The sequence below is a fragment of the Pleurodeles waltl genome, chromosome 4_1 (assembly GCF_031143425.1).
Source record: "Pleurodeles waltl isolate 20211129_DDA chromosome 4_1, aPleWal1.hap1.20221129, whole genome shotgun sequence".
In the NCBI taxonomy this organism is placed as follows: Eukaryota; Metazoa; Chordata; class Amphibia; order Caudata; family Salamandridae; genus Pleurodeles; species Pleurodeles waltl.
Genome location: NC_090442.1, coordinates 700,924,854 through 700,944,778, shown reverse-complemented (window position 1 = coordinate 700,944,778; position 19,925 = coordinate 700,924,854). Strand labels below are relative to the sequence as shown.

Genomic DNA, 19,925 nt, shown 5'->3' with positions numbered 1-19,925 from the left:
TAACCTTTCATGGTTTTCCTAAATTACTGGTCTCGAACTCCCTTTTGAGTCTATCCTTTCCTATTGATAGGTATTTTAGAAATGCTGCCTGAAAGTTACCTCCAGGGACATGCTTCCTCAGAGTGCTGGAGGTGAACACTGCCCAACCCCGCAAACTAGGCACCCCCATCATACAGATTATCTAAGTGATAGCGAATCCACAACTGCTTGCATGGTATTTAACTTACACTTATTGCTGTGAAATATTTATTTTTCATAATAGGACAAAGTTGAAGTGAGTAATAGTAGTAATAATAAGTATATTAGGGCACATGTCCATAAAACATAAATAGCAGAATCGTTAAAATATTTAACAGTCACATAAACCATCATCTTTATGTAACATTATTAACACTAACTCTTGATGTTTAATAAACATTAAAATAACGTGCAATACCGACAGCAACTTCAAAAAATGCATATTGGCCAAAAATGCAGTTGCCTCAGATCTTGACCAAATCTGATATTTTAAAAGAACTTTTTTTAAGTTGTGAGTAAATAATAAAGATGATTAATAAGAACATGTCAAATAGAACGTTTCATTAAAAAAACAAAAAACATTTACACATTCCATTATTATCCCTTAGCCCTTTGTACCACTCAGATCGAAAAAAAAGAATTAGAGCCAAGTGCATTTTGGAATTTGGAAGATATGTCAGGTAGAGGAAAACCTCTACCTGAGACTCTACCTGAGCAAGAGAAAATGGAACCTATGTACTTATTGTACCAAACGTATTATGAATAGTTTTAATATCATTAACTCTTTTATTAAGTCCCCTGACTCATTTCGTTTCACTTACAAGAATCACTTTCCACCATAATTTTGAGATTTTTGATTTCTCTTCATTAGAGCACAACTTATGAAGGAAGCTTAAAAGACTCCAGCCTGCCATTATATACCAAGGAGTGAAAATAAATTCTCGCCATATACCTTGAACAATGGTACTATTACGCTAGCCCAAATTATGTTTTAACACTAATCTCTCTACAGCCTCCCAAATATTCCTTGTTTTTAACAGTAAAACCTCTGCTCCATACAATGCCAAAGGAGGGATTTTACTTGCAAAGCCTTCCATAAGAGGGGATAGAGAAAATCCCCTGTAAGTATTGTTAAATTTTAGTAAACACCCTGAGGAATATTTAAAAACCCTTGCACCGCTGGTGCAAAAATGTCTTCTGACACTCTGTCAGCGAAGAGTGCAGACTTATATCTACGAGGCCACACAAAACCACTTTGCATGGCTTTTCATGACCTCTTAGATTAGGTGTAAGTCAACGCAATGCAATTTGCTGCGCTGTCTTTCACTGTGTCAGGGGGGCATTCCATGGGTGTTGCTGTGAGTTTTCCCATGCGACACCCATGGGTTTTGATGCATTCCCAGATTTACAAGGATCTGTAAACTTGGGAATGCGTCAAAATGGTATGCCTCCCCAGAGCAGGTGAAACGAGAGAAAATATCTTTATTTCTCCTTGTTTTATCCTCTTTCTATGTGTGCTGCATTCTGAAGCACATATAGAAAGAGGAAAAAGCCTCCATGGATTGGATTGATCCTTCCTACACAAAAACTATCCTGTCAGCAAATACAGACACCCTTGCACCATGGTGCAAGGGTGCCTTCATTGGCGCTAATCACCAAATTGTGCATGGGGGCAGGCTGAAAGGACAGGAATGCACCATATCTCATAAATATGGTGCATTCCTGCCCTTTCGAATTGGCGTAGGACAGCACAGCAAAAAAGACTTGTGGTGCTGCCCTACGCCAATTCATTGTAAATATGCACCCCTGTTTGTAACAGAGCTCCTGCTCTTGTTATTCGCATGTGGTCACCCCATTTCAGGTTTTTTTAACACAACAACCCTAGGTATTTATGTGAATTGACCACCTCAATTCGCTTTTCATCCAAGAACCAATTTGTTTGATTACCTTTCTCCTAAAGATCATTATCTTTGTCTTTCCAGGGCTTATTTTTAAAACATTTTCCATACAAAAGAGTGTTAAGGTGTTAAGTTTCCACTGCAGGTCTACCACTATATAATCCCATAAAATTAAATTGTCAGCATAGAGGAGACAAAGGATATGCTGGGACCCGGCATTTGATGAAAAGGACTGGGTAGCTTTTAAAACTCCTGGCAAATCAGACTCATAAAAAATAAAAAGAGAAGGTGCTAATACACATCCTTGACGCAGGCTATTCATTATACTCATTCTACTAGCTAACCACCCTAAAGTGTTCCATTCTAACTAGGCAATGACTGTATGAAAAAATAGAAGATCGCTGGGGATATTCCAGTCAATTAGCTTCTCCCAGAGCCACCCTCTTTCTACCGTATCAAAGGCTGTGTGGAAGTCCAAATAACAACTACTCAGCCTCTCATTCACTTCTATAGATTTCTTGATAATAGCCTAAGGGCAAAGCAGTGATTGGTGGTGGAATTCCCTTCCTGAAAACCTTCCTGTTTAATCAACTGAATGTTGTTTGACAACACCCATTCTTTCACTTTAGATAGTAAGGTTGTTGGGAAAACATTTTCAGAAATATCGAGAACACTAATCAATCTGTATTTAGAGGGTAGGCTTCCATCACCTTTCTTCAATATTGCTTTGACTAAACAGCCTTTACAAGAATGAGCGAACAGACCATATTCAACAATCCAATGAAACAAATGCAAGATAAACCTGCCCACCATTCCCTGTTAATTTTGATAATAACTGCAGCAACATTGTCTGGGCCTGCAGCTCTGCTCAATTTAAAGGATAAGATTGTAGACAAAAAATGTTGTCTTCGGAGGCACTGCAGCAGAGACGGGCCTGCTGCATCGGTCACGGTCATTGCAGTCTGCGGGGACCACGGCTCCTGGTGCAGGCAGTGGTACGGAGTCAGACAGCAGTGCCGGTTCCGAAGTCGCTCAGGAGTTGATGCACTAGGTTTCTTCTAGGTTTCAGTAGAACTCACTTCCAAAAGCCCAGGGACTGAGTTTGGAACCACTTGGCAAATCAGGACTCTCAGCAGGAAAGTTCAGGTGCTGTCAGATTAAGTTTTTGGTGTCCCTGAGACTTCTAACAGCAGGCAAGCTCAGTTCAACCCCTTGGAGAACCTTTAAAAGCAGGCTGTAGAAAGCAAAGTCTGCTCCTTTCACTCCCAGGACAGAAACAGCAACGGTACAAAGCAACAGGCAGAGTGGCAGTCCCTCCCATGGCATTTAGCTCACCTTCCTGGCAGAGTTGTCCTCAGTCCAGAAGTGTTCTGAAGTTGTGGTCTCAGAGGCCCAGTACATATACTCAATTCTGCCTTTGAAGTGGGCAAATTTAAAAGGAAAGTCTTTGTAGTGCACAAGACCACGCCGTTTCTGCCCTTGTCCCAAACACACCCCAAAGGGTTGGAGACTCTTTTGTGTAAGGACAGGCACATCCCTATTCAGGTGCAAGTGTCAGCTTCTCCCACCACTCTAGCCCAGGAAGACCCTTCTGTAGATGCAGTGCACACCTCAGCTTCCTTTGTGTGACTGTCTAGAGTGCATTCACAAACAGCCCAACTGTCAACCTGACCGAGACCTGTATTTCATAGCCAGGCAGAGGCATAGAATGGTGAAGCAAGAAAATGCCCACTTTCTAAAAGTGGGATTTTCAAACTTACAATTTAAAAACCAACTTCAGCAAAATATGTATTTTTAAATTGTGAATTCAGAGACCCCAAACTCCATATCGCTATCCGCCCCCAATGGAAAGTTATGCTTGAAAGCCATTTAAAGGCAATCCCCATGTTACCCAATGGGAGAGATATGCCTTGCAATAGTGAAAGTTGAATTTAAGCAGTATTTCACTATCATGACATGTAAAGCCCAGCAGTACATATCCTACCTGTAAAATACATTGCATCCTGCCCATGGGGCTGCCTTGGGCCTACCTCAAGCGTGACTTACATATAGTAAAAGAGAAGGTTTGGGCCTGGAAAGTGGGTACACTTGCCACATCAAACTGGCAGTTCCCATCTGTCCACACATACACTGCAGTGGAGAGGTCTGAGACATGTTTACAGGGCTACTCATGTGGTTGACACAATCAGTTCTACAGGCCCACTAGTAGCATTTGATTTACAGGCCTTGGGCACACACTGTTCACTGTACTAAGGACTTACTAGTAAATCAAATATGGCAATCATAGATAAACCAATTACCAATACACTTTAGACAAGAGAGTGCTTATAATTTAGCACTGGTCAGCAGTGGTAACGTGCCCAGAGTCATAAAGCCAGCAAAAACAAAGTTCAGCACAGGATTAAAAAACAGGAGGTCAGAGGCAAAAGGTCGGGGGAAACCCTGCAGAACGGGCCATTTCCAACAATCATGATTTACATTCATTTGAATATAATCAAGTACATTTCTTACATGATTCATGCACAAGGTCATTTTATCCTCGGTCAGTTCATCACCAATATTCATACATTCAGTAACCTAGTAGGTGGCAAGATGATCAAAATTCAAAGGGTCAAGATGGGTAGTGAGCCTTCACGGAAAGTTCATAACCAAAGAAAGCACTTTCTCAGATGCTGATGTTTCCATAAAACACAAACTTGCTTCAATTGCACAATGATCACTACCTTTGGTGTCCAATACTTTAAAATCTTTCAAACAACCAAACTGCAAAAAAATACTTAATGTAGTCTATAGGACAACCATGGAGAACTGATTGAAAGGTTTGTACAGTTGGAATAACATCATGAAAGTGGCCATTTAAACAGATCTGGCCATTTTTACTAACCAATTACCCAACACCATACACTCATTTGATTCAACACCCACTCAGAAGGATGCCACAGGTACCCTATAAACGTCAAATGGATCTTGCAACAGATCATCAGAAGTCGAAGTTCCAGGAAACAATTCTGCATTAAAATCACCTGCTATAACTGAAATGGCCTTTGAATATCTATAAAAAAACATCGAGGACTACAGGATCAAAGTCATCCAGCCATTTCCCAATACATAAAAATCCCTCTTTATGGATGTGAATATTTATTAATTCAAACTTGGTTTCATTATTATTTACACCCAATTCCATTATTGTTATTTGTAGTCCGCTTGCATTCAGGAACCTTTCCACAATTTTCCTAAATATTATGGTGGATAATACAGTCAACAAACCCACTGAAAATCTTCCTCATCCATGTTTGATCCCCAGGCTAATGTTGGCGACAACGCCATTTATACTTGTGTCCTCTCGTAACCAGATTTCCTGAAGAAAAACAAGATTTACATCCTTCAATAATACATCTAGGTAACACTCTTTGTTTTTATTCTGACATACGCATAAATGTTTCAACTTACTATGTTTAGTTTACATGAGAACACAGGATTCAATTGATCAAAAACTCAGCCATCCCACTCCTCTTCATCCTGCAGACCAGTGAGAGGAGATCACCTATTACATTCTTCATATCTGGAGGTTGGCCTCTCGTTATTTGTTTTATTTGGAATAACAATCCCCAAGTTATCATTTCTCTTCGGACTGGTTCTGCACTGGTGATGCAGAGGGATAGTTGTATTTCCTGAGTCAAATGAAATATATTCTCTCTGTTTCTCAATCAGCCCCTCATGATAGACCAAGGTGTGATTTATAATGCTCTGCTTACTTTCTATATCTGGAGGGGTATTGATACTCAATCCTAATGATAAAAGTTTCTCTTTGGCACACAATGCTATACTTGCAACCAAGTGAAAGATGAAATCTACTTTTGTTAGTGCTCCACTCTCATCTCCAGTCGGAAAACGTTACCGGTCCAAATCATCAGATGAGATTTCAGCTAACATAAGAAGTTGTTTAAAAGGAGAAAATAGCTTTCATTTAATTAGGGGGCGCAATTTCTTAGACTTTTCCCTTTTTCCAAATGTAAACCACAACTCTTGTCCAGGGGACTTTCTATACAAAGGGGTATTGGTGTGAATAATTATTCACTGGTTTCCTGACACTCCTGGAACAATATTATCTGGAGTTGAGTATTACCTGGAGTTGCGGAGCACTTATTCATTGCTTCTTTTAGTTGTGACTGCTTAAGCAAATTGTCAGGACCCAAGCCTTTTCTCGCTTTTTTGGGACCTTTCAATTGATGGTTTATAAATCGTGCCTTTTTTAGGGCAAGTAAACTGCTAAACCTGTTTTTTACTGGGCCCAGCTGATCTAACAGTATTGGATGATTGAGAGCTCAGTGTTCTCGTTTCTGTTCAATTCTTTTTTGTACCTGCTCCGAAGTTTCTCTCGTAGGCTTTCGTAGCCTCTTCTTTTTGGATAATAGTTTTCTATTTCTCGTATCAACTGCTAGATTATAGTGTGAAGAGGATTTTAAGCAACCATAGCTTAAATATTTTTTCTTTTACCAACACCAGTATCAGGGAGATATACGCTATGCTAGTAGAATTAATAGGGCATGGAGAAGGACTTTGGATCCTACCACACTGATCCACAGTTTCATTACTTGGGGAGTAAGTTAAAACTGAATTTTCCTCCACCAGCCTATTTAACATTGATAAATAAGGGGGATATCCACAAGGAGCTTGCGCCACAGTTGCGCCATTTTGTTTGACGCCTCAGCTGCACATTATCTGCTCCAAGTTGCCCCACATTCACAAAACAAGGCATTGGGCCCAATGCATCAGTTTTTAATGGTCTGCGTCAAGAAATACCTGCACTGGAACTGGCTACGCCACGCAGTTTATAATGTATGCAGGGTAGGTGTTACTTTTTAAAAACTCACTTAGGGCTGACGCAGTGATATTTACAAGTTTTCCACTGTCTGATGCATCTTTGAGATGCATCACTTTTAGCCTGGAATGCGTCAGAAGCCTCTTTAACCCAGCCATAGGAAATGGCGTAGTGGCTTTTTTATAGGAATCTGACCGGCTGAATTCACTTTACACAATGGAATATATCTGTATTTTACTTCCCCTCTACTAGTAGTAGGTCTACACATGTGACACTCATGTTGTAGGACCACGTGACCAAGCTGGGACCATGACACCTATGATTTCATCATCCACTGCAGCAAATCAATGTGACATTGTGTACTTTTTGTAAGGGACAGGCCAGGATTGTCACTTCTCCAAAGTGGAAGTGGTCCCCAAGTCCAGGCCTGCGTATTGCAAAGGACAACAGGTAACTACACACATAAAGTAGGTAAAACTTCACTGCCACTTCACATTCCAACATATACTTGTATTCACTTACAGTAGACTGTCACTCACTATGTTGCACATACCCAGGTCTGCACATACACAGTAGAATATGTCCACTGTAATGTGACACATAGCCATTCTTCATATGTTACCTCTTACACCCAAGGCCAATGTAAAAAGTAAAAGGCAATTTTCCACCATTTTACAGTTTTTTCCATTGTCCTCACACATTAAGCTCCTTGTGTCAATCTATACTGACACATTGCCTCAGATTTTTGACGCATTGCCAAAGTTACCTCACATCTGACACCAACTTCAGCAATGCATCAGTTTTTGAGTGGATGCGTTGCGGCATCCTTCCCTCACATGCGTCTGAATTTCTGACGTATCCTGGGAACCTAAGCCATGGTGTGCTGTATTGTAAATGTGATACATCTATGGGATAGTATTCTGTCGGACTGAAGTGCAAGGTTTTCTGAATGCAGCGATGCGTCATTTCTTTCTAAATATGCTCGTAAGTGTTCCCCAATTTTGCAGAGATTTACTTGGGAAGACCAGTGCAATTTTGTTGAATAGTATTTACTACAACCAAGGCATCTAAGATACTCTGTAGTGTTTTTGCATTAAAAGGACAACCTCTAATAAAGATGAAGTAGGTGTAGAGTAGACATTCATCAAATGATGATATGGAGTGTGAAACAAACCCATTCTGCTCTAAATATGGTTCATGTTGGGAATGCCTAGTTTGAGAAGTAAGAGTCAGGTTTTGGGATGAATGATTACTTCTTAAATCAAGGTCATATGAATCACTATTAAACTATTAAAGACTGGCATATTTAAGCACAGGAAAGAAGATAATCTAGGGCCTTTTTCAGGAACCAAATCAGATATGGATATGGAGGAGACATCATCCGATTAATCTGAAGCTCCATTACATGGAATACGTTTATTGACTTCGTGGCCCTCTGAAAACACACCCATATCTTTCCCCTGAGATGCATTGGAAGTTGCATCACAGTGGTTAGTAATAAACATCAGAATAGAGTAAGAAGGGGAGATTTATAAGCCTCTTGTTCCTTTCTCCCACAGACAGCAATGGGCATCCCTTGTGAAATATACCATTGATTTTACCGGCTTTATTCAATCCCTTACTCTTATTGGATTTTTGCATGAGTTGTACATGTTTGTTTTCAGCATAGCATCAGAGGGGAGTAAGTAGGCTGGCTCTCTATTCAGACTTCCTTTGTAGGGTAGATTAAAATGTGTTAAATCCAAACATATATCAGTACATCAGAGACTTGCCTCCTCCCCCTGGACCCTAGACCCTAGTGATTGCCCTAGTAGTTGCTGAGCATCCACCTACAGGCAGAGAATGTTACATACAGATGTCCTCTTGCAAACCAAGTGACTATGGCATTCACTGTTAACCAAACGTCAGTGACCACAAACACGACACCACTGTAGTCGCCTTGCTGAATGCCAAACCCTCTCAGATCCCCAAATGTGTTGTGCTCAGTGGCTTCGAAAGGGCAGTAGAAGGGAAAATGCCACAAACCTAAGAGACAGCGAGTGGAAAAGAGCTGGCCCTCCGCTATGGCACCATCTCACTCCAACCATTGCTGCCACAGCCCCCACAGGGCAAAAGGAGAACTGGGGCACAGCAACCGGTTAGCCAGAAAGCTGAAAGGGCACATTAGTCCCTTTATTATTTAAATTTTCATCACTACAATGGGCCTCTGTGTTTTGATTCTATCCCTGGGCTCCTACTCTTTGAGTGCTCAGTGTTCAGTAGTCCACCCTGACCTGTGGGCAGGCAGAAGCACAGTGATGGGGAAGAAGAAGAATCCAGCAGGAACAGTGCTTACTGTTTTGGATACCTTAAGGCCAATAATGTATTTGTGTTGAACTGGCTTCCTTAACAGGCACTAATTGGGTCCTTCAGACTAAAGCCCATTCAGAGAGTAGTAAATTATAGATGATACAAAGAAAAGGCACTCTCAAATGTAAGCTGCATAAAACTGTGGTTGAGCATTAAACTGAGGTTACACTCCTCCTTTAAATGGTGACCACTACCCTGCCCTACCCTAAACCAAGACCCAGCTACAATATCCCCTCCACACAATCTACAAACAGCAAGAATATCAAAAACTATAAGCAATGGAGTAAGGGTCAGTTTGCTACACAGATTCTCAAGCACCTGAACTGGCCGCACGACTCAACATCCCTTACACCCTTCTTTGGGACTGGACACGTTTCAGGATGGGTGTCAGAGAGGCATGGTGGGCTGGTCACGGCTGGTACACAATCCGCCAGCTGCACCACTAAGAGCGAGAGGTGGATAGGGTGCTGGCACAAGCATGAACAGCCACTTCTGCAGCACCTCCATCTCTGTTAATGTCTGGGCACCATGTCAGTGACCTGATAACAATGTGGAATTAAAGATATTCACCAAAGGAGACTTTTGAAATGACTGATCCTGCAAGATGCAATCCCTCCAAACATCAAACAAATCTCTACAATGCACACTGTGTAGAAAAATGAGAGAAAGATGTATTTGTTACAGAATGTGACAGACCAATGTGATATTGATGAACTCTAGCAAATGTATTGGCCATTAATAACAAAGTTAAGCTAGCCAAGACTTGGCTATTAATGGTCACTACATTTGCTGAAATTTGTTGATAACATGTTGGTTTTTCACATATACACTGTGAAGCGATCAGGGTCCCTGACCCTTTGTGAACAAAACTAACAAACATTAAACAGTGTGCCTTGGAACAGTGGTTCCTCTGATAAAGATCCTAGAGGTTAATAAGTACAGACAGGTGACTTAATGCACTTTAGGCAATTCATTTTAATGATCATTTATTAAGGGAACCTCACATCATTTTAGTTGTATAAATGGAAAAAACTGTACATAAAATGTATATAAAGTACATGAGGGATGAGTCTGTGCCCTGGTAGAGGATCTCAGTGCTGTGAACAGAGCAGCTGCTACGGCTCCGTTCATAGCACTAAATATTCGCTGAGCAGGAGCCATGTTTAGAGAACCCACTCTGCAAACTTTTGGTAGTTTGATTTCTCTGAAGAAAAAATAAATCACCCTGATGCACAGAAAGTTTTCTTCCTGTGCATAGGAGCTACTTTGTATTGTCCTTGACCATATCCTCCATGGATTGCATGGCGGGCAAGAGCATGGGCTCCATCTTCAATAGGGCAGGAGACAATCACTTTCACTTGGGGGCACCTTCACATACGCACAGTCAAGACAAAAGTTTACACTGGCAAAGCAAGCAGGGTTTCTGCTATTGTGAACCTGATGCTTCTTTGGAATCCAAACAGAGCAAGAGAAACAAGAGTTTGGTGTGGCAGGACAACCAGCAACTTAAAGTGGTGCTCCATTCCACCAAACTCTAAATACACTCTCTTTATTGACTCTGTGCTGATCCTGGGCTAATAAAAGAAAGGTGAACAACAGGCAAGAAGCATTAAGGGTGTCACCTTCCTCTGTTGTCTGCCTTGCACAAGCACAAATCCCTCTCCTTTGCTTTTAGCCTGTGGCTCACCTTACACATTTTACAGTGCCACCTGCAGAATCTGCAGGCTCTTTGACCTCACTCCAATCCCCACCCTCCACTGCACTTTGCACACTTGTTTCCCTCCCCTGCTCACCTCCATATGATGCCCTTTGTCTTCTGTCACCCCCTCGCCTCTCTCCATGTTTCCTCTGCACTTCACCTCACACGCCCTCTGCTACTCTCTGACTCCTTTGTTACCTCTTGTCTACTGTGCCTCCTCCTCCCATGACTCATCTGGCTTTCTCACAATCCCTCAGAGACTTATACCCTCTAACCCTGCTCATGAGCCCCACCCCATTCACAGAACCACTGCCGTCCTGTGCACTGCAGAGATTTGATATTGCAATTTGTCCTCTGCAGCACCAGGCATCCCCCATTATTTAGGCACTACTGCTGGAGACTGTGAGGTTACAGGTTGTAACACAGTACAGTGTCCAGCTGTACGACTTTCACCCTGCACCTCCAAATCCAACAACATCATCTGCAACATGCCCCAAAGGATCAACCCTCAGCCCCATGCTGTTCAACACCCACATGACCCTCCTTGCGGACATCATCAGATCACATGATCTCAACATAATTTCCAATGCAGACAAGACATAACTCATCCTATCACTCATCGAAGACCCCCACCACCAGCACAAACTTTTGCGCTGCCATGACCAACATAGCCAACTGGATGAGGGACAATTGCCTTAAATTCAACTCCAATAAGACAGAAGCATTGATCTTCAGGAGAAACAAATCCATATGGAACCACTGCTGGTGGCTAGCTGAACTCGTACCCACACCAACAGACCATGCATCCAACCTCATCATCATCCTTGACAGCAAACTGACCATGAAGCAGCAGATCAATGCAATCGCCTCTTCCTGCTTTCACACCCTCTGAATTTTCTGCAGAATCTTCAGATAGATCCCAGTCAGCATCAGGAAGACTGTCACCCAGGCCCTAGTCACCAGCTGCCTCGACTATTACAATGCACTCTAGTCCGGCATCTCCACCCAACTCCTCAACAGACTTCAGACCTTACAGAACGTGGCAGCTAGACTCATCCTGGACCTTCCCAGATGGACCCACATCACCCCCACCTCAGAAATCTTCACTGGCTCCCCACCCAGAGGAGATGCCATTTCAAGATACTCAAACATGCCTACAAAATCATACATGATCAAGGACTGGCTTACATCAAACACCAACTGAACTTCCATCAACTGACCAGACACCTGCGTGCCTCCTCCACAAACCATCACACATGGCGCAGCCACTGTGGCAGCCGTTCTTTCTCCTACATTGCCACCAAGACCTGGAACCACCTGCCCCTCCACCTTTGCGGACTTCAGAAGGAATCTCAAGACCTGGCTCTTTGACGGAAACATCACACCCCTGAGCCCAGATACTCCCAGGGTGACAGTGCTGCCCCATACAAATACCGATTGATCAATTGGTTGAAAAGATACTGATGTCGAGAGGGGCCTCTGACACCAGGAGAAGGCAACAGACTGTAGGGAGACAAAAACTTTGAGATATTTTCCCTGGACAAGGGAGTTCCGAATATCGGACAAGGCCAGCTATAGAGAAGCATGGACAGGGATATAAGAAGACATTGACATTATAGGAAATGGACAATTGGACAGTAACAAGTAGACGTGGGCAGGGAGATTGAGGTAGAATAACACAGGCAATGAGACAGGGTAACATGGACACACTGGTACTGGGAGACATCAACATCAGGACAGAGAGACATATACTCTATGACAGGCAGATATGGACACTGAGTTATGGAGAAGCAGACACCAGGGCTGTGAGGGACTGGCTCACACATAGGAAGTTGAGGACTATGGGAAGCAGGGGTGGCTCCTCTGCAATGGTGGAGAAGCGACGCCCCACTGGCCAAGAGTCAGGAGATGAAAAATAAAACAATAGTTTGCTTTCTTTTTATCTTTCATCAGCTGGTTCAGGTCTCAGTGCAGGGAGGGGCGGGCTGGGCCACGGGAGGTGGGAGGGGTGAGGAGAAGAAAGTGCACCTAAGTGCGCATGTGTGTTTGGCCAGCCGTCTCAGGCCACATGCGCACTTAGGTTTCTCCAGCCCGGTTATGTTGAACAGCCGGGCTGGAGAAACTGCACAGACCCCCAGGACAGTGTCTTAGCAAGTAGCCAAGCCACTCAGACCAATCCTGGCGCAGCTTTAATGCTAGCTTTAGCATGAAAGCTGCACCAGGATTGATGGGGACCCTGTGCTGGTGTCCCAGTGAATGCTGGGACACCAACCATCAGGAGGAGAGGAGCAACACGTCAAGAGGCATCTGGAACAGTGGAAAGGGTACTTTTTTTTTTTGTTTGTTTTTGTTTCCCCAGTCCCTGTTGCCCCTGCCCTTCCTCTTGACATTTGCGGTGGCTGAAGCTGATGGGAAGACGAGATACAAATACTGAAGTAGGGAGTCACAGACAGTGGAACAGAGAAAAGCAGGGTCTTGAAAATGGAACATAGATACTGCCACTAAAACAGAAAGATACAGGCATTGGGAAATAGGGAAACAGGTGAAAAACTGGAAGAGAGAGACAAACAAAGACAAGGTAATTAGAACAGAGGACAACAGCCACTTGGACTAGGACATGGTGATACACAAATCAGGAAGACACAGATGCTATGACCAGGAGACAAAGTCACTCCAAAGGTAAGATATACGCACAGGAACAGTAGCCAGAAACAACAGGACTGTAACAGAGAGACAAAGACAATAGAACAAGGAGACATAGGCACTGGTATGAGGAGACCCCGACATGGACACTAGGGCTAGAAGATATGGACAAGAACACCAAGAAAGGAGACTGGTATAGCAAGGCTGTTACAGCCAAAGAAACACAGAAGCACAGAGAAAAAAACTTGGAGACAGACCACTCATCAAACTAACACCAAATTACAAGCTGATCGCACAGCCTGTCAGCCACACCCTTAAGGCTACAAATCAGCTTGTATCTAATCAAAGAAGACTTACTTTCAAAATTGTATAGATGATTAATCAAATTCAAACATAAAACTATGGTTCTGCAGAGCTTGCCATCCACAGGCCAATTCCCTTGTTAGAACTTTGTGACAATCTCTTGTCCTTCTTCATCAACAAATTTGACACCTCCAGGCTTATATCATCACTGCCATAATACTGGGAGGGGCAATGGCCGCCATTCTCCTTAATCCATCTGTCCTTGCGGACTCTGTGAGTTATCATAACTCTCTTTGAATTGATATTAGCAATGCTAAAAAAAAAATCCTCCATTGCTCTGCATATGGATATCTGCAATGCCATAGGCTTCACAGCCTAGTTAATTCCACCTTCCCATTGGGTCATCCCTCATGCCCTGAAGCAGACACTACTCACCGTAATCCCAAAGAGCCCCATGGGGACTCTAATAACCTTTTCAGAAACAGACCAATCTCTGGGCTTTATAATTTAGAAAAAGGAACCTGAAACTGTCACACCCACCTATTGTAAATCCACCTCATGAATGAGGTCTGTTCGAAACGTTAAGGAAGAATTAGCTAATACTTGTGACCAGGATCATCCTGAGCATTTATCATATTTGACCTCTCAACAAAATTGACCATCAGATGATATACATTGCATTGGGTTGATCATAATGAACAGTGTTTCCCCAGGGATTATTTAGTCTGTGATATAATACATTATCCAAATGGCCAAAGATATTCAACAAAATTATACCAGTGATCAATATTCTGTATTAATAACAGTTACAATTATACAAAATCAAAACAATGTAGGTGCTGTAAGTGACGGTGCAGTAAAAGTGCAAGTATGTGAGACAAACATCTATTACATTGACGATATTTCCAATATTACAAAAAGATTCCATTCATCAGACAAGAAAATTTTTTGAAACTCAACAATATAGACTTTTGGGTTTGTGCAGTCTGACACTCAATCATATGGGGAGAACCGAATAAGTCAATGTTTCGACCCCTTAAAGTAAATCAGTTGATGTCTTCATCGGGCCAGCAAAAGATGATAGCAACCTGACCAGTTTCACATGGTCTGTTCCTATTATTTTTCCACGTATCCTGGACACACATCTGATACAGACTAGGAATGAAGAATTACGGGCTCACTGAAAACATGCTGGCTCGCGATGCTAGAGTCTTGAGTTATTACCCTTGCTCCTTGGAGTACTGGGTGCCCTGTTTTTTGAGGGGTTGCTTTGTTTTGAGTAATTTCTTCCACAATACTCCCACTAAATTAAACTGAGTCAGTTCTTATCAAAAATAGCTAACATTAAATATTCCCCAGTGCTCTCCCTTGTCACCAACGTAACTTACTATCTGCATGGCCCACCTCACTGTCATCTTGGGCACATTCAAGACACTTTATACAGATTACATACTGTTTCACTTTAATTTTGACTATGAATCTGCCAACCTCAACAAACAGTCTCCCTGCTTTACACAGGTCCTCCACTGGATGCAGAATGACTATTTCTGCCTTAATTACTATAAAACTGAAATGCTGCTCTTCAGCCCTGACAATTTTGCCTACTTCTCTTTATCGTATGCTAAGTAATAAGACTCTCCTACAATCCCAATGAAAAAAGCTTGAAACTTGGACGTTCTCTTGGATACAGAGGTATAGTTTACCGAAACTATTTGCAGTCTCTATAACTACATTACATCTCCTTTATTCGGTAAAAGGTTGTTTGCTGTGGTCCACTGTTCTCAGAAAATCTTGATAATCATCGTCCTGATCTTGTTCTGCTTAGATTACTGTGACAGCAGAGCTTTCAAAATCACACAGCACACCAGATGCTTTGTTTGAAATGACAGAATCCACGTGAGTCTGGCCCTAAAATCTCTCTGTTGGCATCCTGTACAAGATAATACAAACTTCAAAATTCTCTGCCAAGTACACAAGGTGGTCCATGGTCCATCTTTGAACTACTTCACAACAGTGTATGCTCCTCACCCAAAGAAAGGAAGCCTCAGGTCCACCAACAGATGTCTTTTGTCTGTTTGACGCAGTAGACACTAGACATTTGGTGGCTGAACTCTTCATGTTCTGGGCTCTTCCTTATGGAATTTCCTACAGCTACATCTAAGGCTTCAGGATGAGTTTGATAAATTCAGAAAATCCGTGTAGACTTACATATTCTCCCTACCGTTTAGATCAGTGATACTCAAAGTACGGCCAGGGGGCCGCATGCGGCCCTTTCTGACATTTACATGCGGCTCCCAGGTCAACAGCAGCACTGTGCTGCTGTTTAATCGACTTGGCACCAGCCCTAAAAACTGGTAAATAAACGGGCAAGTACTTAATTGAAGGCTAATTGAAAAGGGAATAACTAGGGTGTCCTGCATTATTAAAGACATCATGCAGCAAAAACATAAAAGTATGAACTGTTTGAAATTCAAAAAGTGCATTTCATTGACCTGCAGAACCGTTTCACCTTAGTGCACACAATTATATCACTGCATTGTGAAGTATTTTTAGAGTGATAGTTTTCAAACATAAATTTAGAAACTTTCATCCCCCTTCCCCTCAAACCCTGACAACAACGTGAACTGTGAACTAAGAGGCAGGCCAGTTGTTATGTGAACTCTTTGGGGGAGGGGGGCTGGGTTTCTATTATACATGAACAACATATTTTATTAAATCAGACACAGGAGGTATAATGTAGCATACATCCTGAAGACATATTTTAAGGTTCTTATATGTGATGATGAAGAAAAACTAAAAAAGGGAGGTAAAGTGAAGTCAAACATTTGCCTAGGATCACACAGTTTGGTTAAGTGGAGAAGCCGGGATTTATACCCAAGTTTCTGGTTTCACATTGCGGAATTCAGACACTAGATGTATACGCTTCACTTACCCTAAAACCACTATACCACTACCCCATCCCCAGCCCTCCGACCGCCGCCCTACTGGCATCAATGAGGCCCTCGGTCACATCACAACCAAACAGAGCGGCCCCTGGGAAAATGTTTGTAAGTACCCATGGTTTAGATGCTCCTTTCCTTTCAAGTCATCCCCCTCAGTTTGTTTCTTGTAGTTTTGGCTAGTCAGACAACTAGGACTGTGCTTTTTCCACCATCGACATTCTGGGCTCTCTCTTCTGAGGCTCTGTCATATGTTGTGCCATATATGAGCAGAGCACTAAGCCCCAGCCTTTCCAGAGGAACAATATGGTTCATTGGATTGCACAATGCACTTTCTTTCGACAAGCATTTCATAATATGTATAACCACCTACAGATGGTTAGTAGTGCTTTGCAAAGCCACAACTAAATAAATAGGCACAGAGTCCGGAGGCTAAACCATTACCAGACATAGGGGGTGATTCTCACCCTGGCGGGCGGCGGAGGCCGCCTGCCAGAGTTCCCCCCTCCAAAATACGGCTCCGCGGTCGAAAGACCGCTGAGGGTATTTTGGGTTTTGCACTGGGCTGGCGGGCGACCGCCAAAAGGCCGCCCGCCAGCCCAGTGCAAAACACCCTTCCCACGAGGACGCCGGCTCAGAATTGAGCCGGCGGAGTGGGAAGGTGCGACAGGTGCAGTGGCACCCGTCGCGTATTTCAGTGTCTGCAAAGCAGACACTGAAATACAAAGTGGGGCCCTCTTACGGGGGCCCCTGCAGTGCCCATGCCATTGGCATGGGCACTGCAGGGGCCCCCAGGGGCCCCACGACACCCCATACCGCCATCCTGTTCCTGGCGGGCGAACCGCCAGGAACAGGATGGCGGTATGGGGTGTCAGAATCCTCCATGGCGGCGCAGTGAGCTGCGCCGCCGTGGAGGATTCATTTGGGCAGCGGAAAACCGGCGGGAGACCGCCGGTTTTCCGCATCTGACCGCGGCCAAACCGCCGCGGTCAGAATGCCCTGCGGGGCACCGCCAGCCTGTTGGCGGTGCTCCCGCCAACCCTGGCCCCGGCGGTCCATGACCGCCGGGGTCAGAATTACCCCCATAATGCTTTAAAAGCACAGTCAACAATAACAACATTGTACAATGAGTTTGTACATTTTGAGGTGCGTAGACATGTTTTTAAAATTCTTATACCTGTAAAAGTAACAGATTAACTAGGCATTGATCTTTAGGTGTGCGCTTCTTTAAGGTGTGCCAAGCGCTTAGTGTATTGTAGTCTATTAATTGAACAGAAGCATTACATATTGAATGACTAGACATTGTTCTAGCCTTCTCCATGTTCGTCTTTAAACCAAACGAAATAACGTTGCCTCAAATGTGTTGCAGGTGGTAGTGGGCGGGTGGGGTCTGACAGGAAAAAGATCCTTTTCATGGATAATTAGCTATTATTTGTTTTATACATTGCAGTAGGAGGAGAGACAGGCTCATACCTGATGTTTTCGAGACGATAGTTCTTTCTTTGTCTTGTTTTTTGTAGGCAGAACCTGTATGGGGGAAGAGAAGGGAAGGTTCAAAGGAATGAAATTGCATAGTCCGGAATAAGAAACAAAACTTGGTGCCTTTGGGCATATAAGAGATATTGGTAAATTAACAATACAGGGAAACATTCATATATTGAACGGGTCTCTCTTTCAGCAAAAATTACCCATTACTGCAAGAAATGCAAATCCATAATTTTGCACTATGCTTTAGAGCAAAATGAGCCCTAGTGTCAATATACGATGCAAGAGAACATTTGGCAGTAAATAAAGTGCATAAAAACAAATGCGATCAAACAACAACATCTCGTGTGTAGTTATTCGTTTCAGTGAATGGCACATTTGTGGTACATTTTTTCCGCGAACTGTGCGTAACCGTGCAAAGTGGCATAATGGAGTAATTTCCGAATTTAGGGGGTTATTCTAACTTTGGAGGAGTGTTAATCCGTCCCAAAAGTGACGGTAAAGTGACGGTAAAGTGACGGATATACCACCAGCCGTATTACGAGTTCCATAGGATATAATGGAGTCGTAATACGGCTGGTGGTAAATCCGTCACTTTTCCGTCACTTTTGGGACGGATTAACACCTCCTCCAAAGTTAGAATAACCCCCTTAGTGTAACAAGCATAACACAAAATCACACGCGAACAACATCAGTGTAATTTAAATTTCGCCCAAGCCTAATAAAAACAACTCTCTAATGAACCACTCTACACACCTTATCTGGAGCGAAGAAAATGTAAACAAAGCAACAGATGCTGTCCCATTTAACATGGGTACAAAATGTGAGGCTCAGTGAATCTATTGGGAATATAAACGCCATCAGGAAACCTGCAGCAAAAGAGGCGATAAATCCCAAATGTTTTTGCTCAGATTGTTTCTGGGAGAGATGAGCTCAGAACGAGACTACAAACTCTTACTCTACTTTCATTGAGTATGTCAATAATCACAATCCTGCCTCTGTTTGAAATACTCGGGTATGCATGTTTGTGTATCTTTTGTTGGGTCTGGGATAACTGATCCAAGGACATAAAACCCCGTGTATTCCGCCAAATCTTGGCCTATTGACCCAAGGCCTAAAAATGTCATTTAGGAATAGCTGGGGGTAGCAGTTGCCCTGCCTGGCTTGCCATTTGCTTTGGTCTAAGGTTCGTGAAAGCATCTGCAAGAAGAAATGGTAAACTTGGTATAATCTCTGTGGTTTTTACTCTTTGTGCTTTTCCTAGCCTCTCGCCAGAAAATAAGAGGCTGTTGAGGGGCTAAGGACAGGGCGATGGCCAACACTGTGATGTCATGCTGGGTCAAAGATTTATGACGTTACTTCTGCTTTCCTTGGGATTCTGGCAAACGTATTTGTAAACCAAGCTTTTGATTGCACTCTTCTATAGTGGATCCTTCAATGCGTCCAGTCCTTCGTACTATGAGGACTACTTTGCGATAAAACTAATATAGAATGCTACCGTGAGGAGTTAAAACCCTTTACATCTATATATGTTTGGTTACTAGCATTAGACTTCATAGGTCTTGGCATTATCTCTGGCTAGAATCTTGATGTCGTTTTCCTTTTTTTGTTTTTTATTCATTTCTTTATTTGTTTGCAGTTATGGTCTAACACAGTATTCCCTCTACAATCTGTGAATTCATGCCACGTTACTGCATAGCTGGCCCTCAATCACCAGCAGCCAGTTAAAACCTTCCTCTTTAGCCAGATTCTTACATGATGACATATAA

General features: G+C 42.9%; 1 protein-coding gene and 1 long non-coding RNA gene across 2 annotated transcripts in view; one reads left to right on the top strand and one right to left on the bottom strand.

The window, feature by feature from the left end:
* Positions 1 to 19,925, bottom strand: part of ITIH5 (inter-alpha-trypsin inhibitor heavy chain 5) — a 264,995-nt gene that overhangs the window by 17,167 nt on the left and 227,903 nt on the right. Inside the window, exon 11 of the mRNA XM_069229267.1 lies at positions 18,145 to 18,198. Coding sequence (XP_069085368.1) covers positions 18,145 to 18,198 — 54 coding nt within the window. The remainder of the gene's footprint in view (positions 1 to 18,144; positions 18,199 to 19,925) is intronic.
* Positions 1 to 19,925, top strand: part of LOC138288064 (uncharacterized) — a 150,899-nt gene that overhangs the window by 63,840 nt on the left and 67,134 nt on the right. The gene's annotated exons all lie outside the window — the stretch shown is intronic.